The sequence below is a fragment of the Lagenorhynchus albirostris genome, chromosome 20 (genome assembly GCF_949774975.1).
Source record: "Lagenorhynchus albirostris chromosome 20, mLagAlb1.1, whole genome shotgun sequence".
NCBI lineage: Eukaryota > Metazoa > Chordata > Mammalia > Artiodactyla > Delphinidae > Lagenorhynchus > Lagenorhynchus albirostris.
Window position 1 is genome coordinate 34,141,111 of NC_083114.1, and position 10,567 is coordinate 34,151,677.

General features: G+C 41.9%; 1 protein-coding gene across 8 annotated transcripts in view; it reads right to left on the reverse strand.

The window, feature by feature from the left end:
- SYNRG (synergin gamma) overlaps window positions 1-9,238 on the reverse strand; it is a 91,901-nt gene extending 82,663 nt beyond the window's left edge. For 7 of the 8 annotated variants that reach the window (XM_060133381.1, XM_060133380.1, XM_060133378.1 and 4 more), the window contains exons 1-2: window positions 9,150-9,238; window positions 2,406-2,446 (exon numbers count right to left, since the gene is read on the reverse strand). In XM_060133381.1, the coding sequence (XP_059989364.1) occupies window positions 2,406-2,446; window positions 9,150-9,226 (118 nt within the window). In that variant the 5' untranslated portion in view covers window positions 9,227-9,238. The remainder of the gene's footprint in view (window positions 1-2,405; window positions 2,447-9,149) is intronic. The other variant, XM_060133375.1, reaches the window with a different exon arrangement.
- Window positions 9,239-10,567: the final 1,329 nt, after the last annotated feature.

Here is a 10,567-nt window from a genome sequence, read left to right on the forward strand (position 1 = left end):
TCAAGGTTATTCATACAGAGTTTAATTTCAGAAGCATGGACACCACATTTGTAGGTAACATTTATTAGTGGCAAACTATTCATTTATATTAACCATTTTTTCAAATATTTGAGGGCCTACTCCATGTCAGGCACCATTCTAGGGACACAACATTGAACAAAGCCAGGTCTTTGCTCTCATGTAACTTACACTGTAATTGGGGGAGACAGATAATAAAAAAAGAAAAAAATAAGTGGATATCAGGTGGGGATGGGGGAAAGGAAGAGCCAGGGAAAGGAGTGGTTGCTGTTTCATAGTCAGAAAAGGTTTCTCCAAAAGGGTGGCATTTAAGCAAGCACTTGAAGGGAGTGAGCCATGAGGATATTTGGTTAGAGTATTCTAGACAAAGGAACACCAAATGCGAAGGCCTTGAGGTGTCATGGAGAATTAGAATGCATAGACTGGGGACTTCCTTGGTGGCGCAGTGGTTAAGAATCCGCCTGCCAATGCAGGGGACACGGGTTCGAGCCCTGGTCTGGGAAGATCCCACATGCCTCAGAGCAACTAAGCCCATGCACCACAACTATTGAGCCTGTGCTCTAGAGCCTGCGAACCACAACTACTGAGCCCGCGTGCCACAACTACTGAAGCCCACGTGCCTAGAGCCTGTGCTCCGTAACAAGAGAAGCCACAGCAATGAGAAGTCCACACGCTGCAAGGAAGAGTAGCTCCTGCTCGCTGCAACCAGAGAAAGCCCACGCGCAATAACAAAGACCCAACACAGCCAAAATAAATAAATAAATTTACCAAAAAAAAAAAAAAAAAGAACACACAGACTGAATATAGCATAGTAAGATGTCTTCCCTCTTATGCCTTTGGACCTAAAGTTTTATTTATTTTCCTAAGTGTATTTAAGTCGAACAGGTAACTCAAGGATTTGGTACAACATTCAACGGCACAGAAGTATACACAGTAAAAAACAAGTCTTGTTTCTCTCCTGTCTCCTATTCACCTACTCAATGATCTTATAGCTACTCTTCTTGTCTGTTCCTTGTATATGCTTTCAGAAATAACCCCTGCACTTTTAATGCCTTCAAAAGATCAGAAAGTCCACTCTAACATACTTTGTAAAAAAATCTTGAAAACAATTCCAAATTCCAGAAGAAAAAATATCAGGCAACCTTCTGGGCTCTCTTCTTGTCCTGTTCCTTTGCTCCATATGTAGATTTTTACTTGAAAGTTTATAAAAATGCAAAATGAGGAGCCACAATAATGAACACACAACTCTCTAATGCCCTCCTAAAGTACAAAAGATCTCAAACCATTTGATCTAAATCTGGGACACATCTAATTACAGATAGCTTAAATAATGCATAAATGTGAGCACAATGAAAAGAATACAACTGACCCTTGGAAAAATTTACCTGAAACTCAACCTCCATCACTGATTATAAATGGAGACACTGACCACCTGCTACTGAGCTGCTCTTTATCATTCATCTCTACTGGTGACCTAGGAGTCTCTGTTTCTCTAGCAAGTCTACCATAACCAGTTAACACTGGCTTTGTGAGCAGGGCCGGTTTTCAGAGCAGCTTGGCCTGTGGAGAGGAGGGGGGCACATTGGAGTGGGAGAAGTGAGCAGAAAGAAGGGCAGACATTCTTTCATCAGTTTTGTGACACAGAAAACACACACTGTGACACATCAGTGACACAGAAGCATGAGTCAAGATTATATCCCTTCACTACTGTTTCCTTGAAGACAAAGCTAGAATCAGTATTGGTGGGCCATTGTCTGAAACCAAGAGAGAAGGGATATACCTAGTGGAGAAATTGCTAGGAATAAAACTGAGACGTAAAATAGTTTAAACGGAATCAGAATATGTGATCTCTTATGTACATGATTAAAATAAGACCAAATTCATATAGAGAAAACATAAGTATAAAATAACTAAAGGGGTTCATTTATTCATTCAACAAGCATCTATAAAGACCCTATTATTTTCTATCAACATGCTGGGTGCTGGAGATACTGACGAGCATAAGGCAGACATAGCCCCTGCCCCACGGAGCTAACAATCTAGAAGACAGACAGGAGGAAGATGGCATTCAGAGAACTACAACTCATTTCATCTTTGTCACCTGTTTCTTCAATACTTTTGTCTTGAAAGTCTCCTTCATCTCTGAGATTAAATAATAACCTGTCAATATAATGCTTAAATAAGTTTGGGAGAAATGAGGAATGATCCTTCTTATTTGCCAAATTACACAATTTTTGAGAAATTTTAAGAGTAAGCTGTCATAGAGGTTCAAGACTATAAGAAAATTTTACTCTATTTGGCAGCAACAGAACTTTTTTACCCACTTAATCCCCAAGTTCAGACATAATAGTGAAAAATAAAAGTTGAAAACTTAAGCTTTCACATACCTTGAGCGGGTCTTATTCCACCTGCAACTGGAAACATGAAGCTGAAAACAGAAAAATATATCAGGATTTTCCTATGTGCAAAGAGTTCAGATAAAACATGTAACATTTCACATAAAGTAAAAAATTATAGCCTGGGCCATGGCATCTCTTCCATAGTACAATATTGAATTATCCACCATCAATACAGATTGACCATCCACAGGATGCATGACAGTCAGCATGTTAGTGTAGGGAGAAAATTTTTGAGCCAGAAGACAGAAGACCTTGAAACTGGTCCTGGTTCTGTCACTCCCCCGGATTCCCCTGGATTCCAATGTGACTCCCCTGGATTCCAATCTCCCCATCCATAAAATGAGAGGGCTGGATTAGATTCAATTCAGTGAACATTTATTGGGTGCCTACTACATGAAAGGCCTGAATGAGCTCAGTTTCGCTGAAGACACAGATGCAGGCAAATAACTTTAACATAGGACAGAATGTGCTAAGGGCTGTGAGAGGGCCAGAATACTAACAGAAATGAGAAGAAAAAGATTAATTTTATGGTTTATATCTTGGGAAGTTTCTTGGAGGTATCTCTTGAGCTGAATCTTAAAGAGAGGCACACTATATAGCTTGAGCAAAATCTCAGAGGCCGGAGCTGTAGTGTGTTCAGAGAAATGATTTAAGGTTGAATATAAGATATAGGACTGAAAAAGTAAGCAAAATGTAGAGGGCCTTTAAAATGTTTGATTTTATTTTGAGTACTGTATAAAGTCAGAGATTTTTTTTTTTTTTTTTTTTTTTTTTGCGGTACGCGGGCCTCTCACTGTCGTGGCCTCTCCCGTTGCGGAGCACAGGCTCCGGACGCACAGGCTCAGCGGCCATGGCTCACAGGCCCAGCCGCTCCACGGCATGTGGGATCCTCCCAGACCAGGGTGCGAACCCGCATGCCCTGCATCGGCAGGCGGACTCTCAACCACTGCGCCACCAGGGAAGCCCCCAGAGATTTTTTTTAAACTGTGGTAAAATATACACAATATAAAATTTTACCATTTTAACCATTTTTAAGTGTACAGTTCAGTGGCATTACAATGTTGTACAACCATCACCATGATCCATTTCCAGAACTTTTTCATCATCACAAACAGAAACTCTGTACCCATTAAAAAAATAACTTCCCATTACTTTTTCCCTGCAACCCCTGGTAACCACTATTCTACCTTCTGGCTTGATGAACTTGCCTATTCTAGCTACCTTATATTAAGTGGAATCATACAATACTTGTCCTTTTGTATCTGGCTTATTTCACTTAGCATAATGTTTCCAAGGTTCATCATGTTGTAGCACACATGAGAATTTCATTCTTTTTTTATGGCTTGAATAATATTCCATTGTATGTATGTACCACATTTTGCTTATCCATTCATCTGTTGATGGACAGCTGGGTTGGGTGTTGTGAATAATACTGCTATGAACACTGGTGTACAAGTATTTGTTTGCGTCCCTCTGTCAATTCTTCTGGGTCTCTAACTAGGAGTGGAATTGCTGGGTCATAGAGTAATTCTATGATTACTTTTTGAAAAACTGCCAAACTGTTTTCAACAGCAGCTACGCCATTTTACATTCCCACTAGCAATGCACCAGGGTTCCAATCTCTCCACATCCTCACCAACACTTGTTATTTTCTGAATTTTTGTTTGTTTGTTTATAATGATAGTTATCCTAATGGGTATGAGGGGGTATCTCATTGTGATTTAGATCTACATTTCCCTGATGTCATACATTTTTCTCTAGTGAAATGATTAGAAATGTGCTGTAGGGCTTCCCTGGTGGTGCAGTAGTTAAGAATCCGCCTGCCAATGTAGGGGACATGGGTTCGAGCTCTGGTCCGGGAAGATCCCACATGCCGCAGAGTAACAAAACCCGCACCACAACTACTGATCCTGCGCTCTAGAGTCCGTGCGCCACAACTACTGAAGCCCGCGTGCTACAACTACTGAAGCCCGCGTGCCTAGAGCCCAAGCTCTGCAGCTAGAGAAGCCACCGCAGTGAGAAGCCCACACACCGCAACGAAGAGTAGCCTCCGCTTGCCGCAACTAGAGAAAGCCTGAGCAGCAACGAAGACACAGCACAGCCAAATAAATAAATAAATAAATAAATAAATAAATAAAAGAAATACACTTACTAAAAACAATCTAGATTTATTAAAAAAAAAAAGAAATGTGCTGTAGGTTTCTCTGGTAATGGGGTATGACAGAGAAGACTTGAAGTAACAAGAATTAGCTAAGAAACTATTACAATAATCTTAATAAGAAATGAAAAGGGTCATAACCAGAGTAGTGGGAATGGAAAAGAAGAGGTGAATGAAATCTATTTAAATGGAAGAATCAACAGGACTTAGCAACTACCAGGATGGAGAACAGCACTGAACAAGCAGAAAGGGCTGAAGATGCTGCCGAGATTTTGGGGCTGAGCAACTGTAAGGATGGTGACACTGTTTACCTGCTGACAGGAACCCAGTGTGAGCCGGTCTGGGGAGAAAGGTGTTAGGAGGGTGTCCACGAGGAGGAATCTAATAGGCAACCAGAAAAGTAACTCCAGCTCAAGGGAAGGGAGCTGGATCCCCTCCCTTGCATCAATCTACCCAGGCTCTTTTAAATAAAGGTAAAAAAAGAAAAAAATTAAAGTCTGGTTGTGGATGAAAGAGCCAAAGGGATGTATACATAGTGAGAAGACAACAAAGGAAATCCTTGGAATTCTTAGTGAAAACTGAGTACGGAATGGTCACTGAGAACCAAAGAAGTTGCTTATAACTGAGGGTTATAACTGAGGAAGGACTGCATTTAAGGAAAAAGTGTCTAACGCTGTAGAGAAGCTGATAAGAATGAGGATTACTAAATAAAGATTGCTGTTTTCGAAAATGGTGATCTTTGAGTGAACGGTTTCAACAGAGGAAGAGGAAGGGACCTGCATAGACAGAGATTTAGGATACAAAAGATATACTTAGTGATAGCTAAAACAAGGTTTTTGAGAGGATGGGGTTAACGTAGCAAAAGGAAGATGGACTTCTTTCTCTGAGACCGGAGGGAAAGGAAATGGGACAGATCAAGGAAGAAAAAGTCTGAGTGGGAAAAGCCCTTAATCTGGGAGTCAAGGATCTGAAGGGGGTTTCTGGATAGTCTTTAAAGATATAGTGAGATCAGGAACGGTATGCCAAATTTATGTGTCCTTGCATTTTTCTATTACACAACACTCCCCCTTCCCAGGAAAAGGGCTAAAAATCAAACTTTAGAGTTTTTTAGCTCTAAAATATTTTGATCAACAAGATTTTTTTGTAAGGTGGTTCACAAATTTCTAGTTGGACATCTACCTGATTACAGCCTTGTAGAGGATCTGAACCATTCGCAAATTCTGCAGACAAGCGAGCCCACACCAAGGAAAGGTCTGAACAGTGAACAGCTTTTCCGAACTGCACACAAGACGTATTAGCTAAGTAATGTGTTAACTGGATAAAGTGTTTAAACTGCAAGTTGAAATTTGGTAGGACTCAATTTTTTAAAAAGTTACTCATACACTAAGATTTAAGTAGTCAACCTATTGAGACTTTCCAAATCAGTCTTAAAGATTACAATCACCAATAGGGCTTAGTGGCTAAGTAAAAACTGGACACTTGAGTGACATTTTCTTTTCTCTAGCTCTGCCACAAAGTAACCATGAAGCTCTATGCAATCCCTTTCACCACCCTGTCCTGTTTGCCCTTTGTCAAATGAGGACACAAGTTTGCCAAGCTCCTAACTAAGACAACCAAATAATGTACAGACATATAAAGGCTACTTCAAAAACATAAACAAAAACTAAATTAAGAACATTACTGACAAACATGACTTACTCCAGTAATTATACAACCCAAACTACCAACTGACCTATGTACCATTCATAGGACTCTCTGAAATGTTTAGACTACTAGCAGCAACATGCTTGAAGACTGGTTAGACAAACAGCTAAGATATTGATAAGACAGCAAAAGTTTGGCAAAAAAATGGGCAACAAGATGACAAACAATTTGAAGCAGAACTGTGAGCCCTGCTTGTCACATGCCTATCTCATTCATCCTCCCCTTTCAGTTACCTTTGCTACTAACCCAGATCAGCCTTCCCTTCTCTCTGAGGCCTGGACTCAGCAAGACTTCCTAATGGATCCCCTCACCTGCAGACACTGTGGCTTCTAACGCAGCTCACATAGCACAGGTGAGGTGCATCTAGCTAAGGGACCATTTGATAAAGCTACTCCTGGGATTAAAACAATGTAATGATTCCCCCTTAAACTGAATTTTTTTAGTTTATATTCAAGGTCCTCTGCAGTTTTAACACAACTTTTTCAGTTTTATCTCACAAAACTCTTTTCTCCCCCTCAGTGCCACAGTCCATCTGGCCTACCTGCTGTCCCCTAATGTTCACTGGGCCTTCCCATCTCCATGACAATCTCTTGACCCCTTACTCTTCCTTGAAATGAGGCCCAATTGAAATACCTCTTCTCTGCCTACAACGTTGCTTGAATCTACAAATATTTACAGAATGTTTTCTATGTGTAGAATGTGCTAGAAGCAGTGGAAGATAAAAAGATGATGAGGCCCTTAAGGAGCTTATAAAAGCAGGAAATAGACAATCTCACAAATGATACTATCCCAGAAGGACACAGTCTAATCAAGATCTTTCAACTGTTTTTTTCCTGCCATACTTTAAAAAAGAAAACAAGTTATACTTCTCATCTCTTGCGTAAATTCTGCCCTTTATACAACTCTACTATTTATTCTAAAGTAGTCCATTCAGGATACCAATCAAAAGTAGGCTAACATTAATAAAGCTGGAAAATGCCTGTGCTTTTTGCTTAGCCTCTTAGGAAGGACACAGACTAGTACGTAAGAAATATAGTAAATTATAGTTCACAGATTTCTTCCATTAAAAGCTGAGAAAGGTTGCCTGGTTCTTTTTCTTTTCCCTAAAATATACTTAGGGTACCAACCATAACGTTAGCTTCCTTATTAAAAAACAACCTCAGCCCTCACCACTGCTCTCTAAAAACCATATTCTTTCTTTATTAAGCATACAGCTTCTCAGCCTCAGAAAAGCTCCAATAGAATATTTATCACACATTTTACAAGATAAGGCTGATTTGCTCTCCCACATATCCTCTAGAGCTTAAGAATGTAATGTTACCACCAAATTTTAAATAGGAAAGAAATTTTAAAGTCAATCATTCTAATTTCTATCACAATTCAGGCCATATTTAGAAAAAAAATTGTGTTCATGGACCAATGATGTTAAACTACTACAAACTAAGGGGTATGATCCACTCAACTTTCTACACCCAAGCTCCTCTCCACCTGAAAAAAACAAAAAAAAACCCAAGCCAAAACAACAACAAACCCCCCCAAAACCCGTGCCTAGAACGCCAAATTCTTTTAAGTTTTATATTTCCCCAGAACTTGGTGCCATGACTCATCATTCACTTGATCAAATTAACGCCACTCAAGAACACTTTAGAAACTGTTGTCACATTCAGAAAAAAGAGATTATTACATATTTGTCTTCTCTAGCCAGAAACTGACTTATATCAAGTATTCATGAAAAACTCTAATGAAAAGTGGAAATCAGAAAACAAAAGAGAAAGAAAACAGTTTTAAATCTAGAGAGAAAGATGTGAAAAAGAGGAAGTGAAAAATGCGGCTGCACACAGGTGAAGTGACTGCTCTCTTTTCCTGGCATATATACAAGCACCTGCAGGATGTGATGATTTTAAAGGCTTCACGCTGTGGTGTTCATGACTCCAAAATAAAACACTGCATAAAAAAAAAAACCTAACACTTTGTTTTCCAAAAATAATTTAGGATGCTGAAGATAAAAAGCAAAATTTATCTCCAAATGTGTATGAACCTCGGGTTGGCTAGCAAAACAAAGTCAGACTAGGTCATTACAGAAGTGGGATGAAAACTTCCCAGAATCAAATATTTCCTCAAATGATGAACTTGTCGGGTTGCAAGTGTTCATCTCTTTTAATGTTCTCGATATGAGAGCTACTGGCGATTAGTAGCTGGAACTGACAGAGAGCAAATTTGTTTAAGGGCTAAGTAAAATTCTGGAAGCTTTGTTTTGATAACTGCGTACGTGCTGTTTAACAGTGAATTGTTTTTTAGTAAGAAGACAGGTGTTAAAACTACCTCTACAAGAGCTCTATATACTAATTCAAAGGTCTTCAGATTTTCCTGCTGTTTCTGGTGTGTTAAGGAAAAAATAAAAAGGACACAACACTGAAAAAATGAGTACACACACACACACACACACACCTTGGAAACACTTGTGCAGCTCTGTGAACAGATTTTTCAGAGCCCCTGGTCAAGCCCTGGGAAAAGGAAGTCTCTGGTCGCTTCAGATCCAGCCGGGCTAGAAGCGAGGCGTCGGGGTTCCTCCTTTATCCACCCAGCCGGGTGGCAGCCGCACTGATGGGACACTCACCTCCTCCCCCTCTCCTCCCCGCTCAGCACCAGCAGCCAGTGCCCCCGAGCCTGCAGGACAAGAGTCGGGCGCCCGGGCTCCATCCACCCCTTCGGCCTACGTTCCCGGAGGACGACCCCTCCTCCCGCAGCCCAGTTCCGAGGGAAAAGGGGTCGGCGTGGGCGAAAACCGCCATAACCACCGACCACCCGTCGCCGGTGCCAGGTCTGCTCTGCGTCTGCGAGGCACGCCCAGCCCAGGTCTTCACACTCACCTGCCGCCCCCGGCAGCCCCCGCGCCAGCTCCCGCGGCCCCGCCGCCGCCAGCTCCCGTTCCCGGCCGCAGCGCCATCTTGCTCCGGGCCCGCCGCCGCCGCCACCGCCACCGCTGCCACCTTCCCAGCAGCTGTCAGCTCCCGACAGCCACTTCCGGGGCAGAAGCAGGACCCCACCTCGCCGCGGCCTGGGCGACGGGGCGGGGCCGCGCGCCCACGTGACCCTGCGCGTCCGGGGGAGGAGTTGCGCTTCCTCGTCACGTGACCCGGCCACAGCTGAGGGCCCGCCAGGTGCAATTCTAGTTCAGGGGCTGGTGGGATGGTCTGGTGCCGGCTCCAGGTTCATTCTCAGGCAAGGCTCTGTGGAGAACCCAGCTGGCCGCCGAGCGGCGAGGCGTCATCGTTCCTCCGTTTGAAAAACCATCGTCTTGCTTAGTGGAAACAGTACACTGAGTCCTGTTTTTTTACCTGGATGGGGGGTACACGGGTGTTCTTTTATTGTTACTCTTTACACAAAGAATAGATGGATCTTGAATGCCCCTTTGATAGCATCACAGCGCCTATTAGTGATGAGCTCTACTTTTTCCCAGGAACTCGGCAGCTTCCTTTTGGTACCCACTCTAAAAGCCGAAGGTGTTTAGCCACCTGGTAATCCCCGTTTTCCCTATACTTACAATCAGGGCCAAAACGGTGGTGCTTGGAAGAGTTCATTGCTCCGACCCTACCTGGGCATATTTTTACTGTGATTTTTTTTTTCCTAACCAAACTACTGTAGGTAAATATAAAAGTTGAATGTAAACTTTTTCAAGCCCTCAAGTGGAGTTTGCTTACTAGCAAGTAACGGATTATAATTAGCTTTATCTTTTACTCTTGCCTCAGGGCTTTTACTGGGAAACAATTTGTAATAATAGTTATCGTTTATTGGGCACAATCACTGGTCAGGAACTTTACTGTATTTTTTCAAATCCTCAGTGTCCCTAAGAGCTAGTATTGGCATTTCACAGATAAGAAAATCAAGGTTAGGAGGAGGAGTAATTTACCCACATCAAACAGCTGCAAAACAGCAGGACCAGGATCAAAATCCAAGGAGTTTGACTTCAAAGTCCTTGCTCATTTCAGCTAGAGCCAGCTATTTAATTATGCTTTTTTCCCCCATAATTGCCCACTAACTTCATTCCTCCCCTTCTTTAGATGGAACTGTGTAGCAGATGTTCCAATCGACATAAACTGATATATAACAATTCAGTATTAATCCATCGACAAATCAAGATGATACAGGCTTATGTAGCCACTTTTAAGGATGGGTGATCGCACAGGAGAAAATACTAAAAAAAAAAAAAAGAGGAAATAAAGTCAAATGAAGGGAGTATTTCAAAGATCATAGACCACATGACTCAGGATGTCAGCGTTCCACGGTA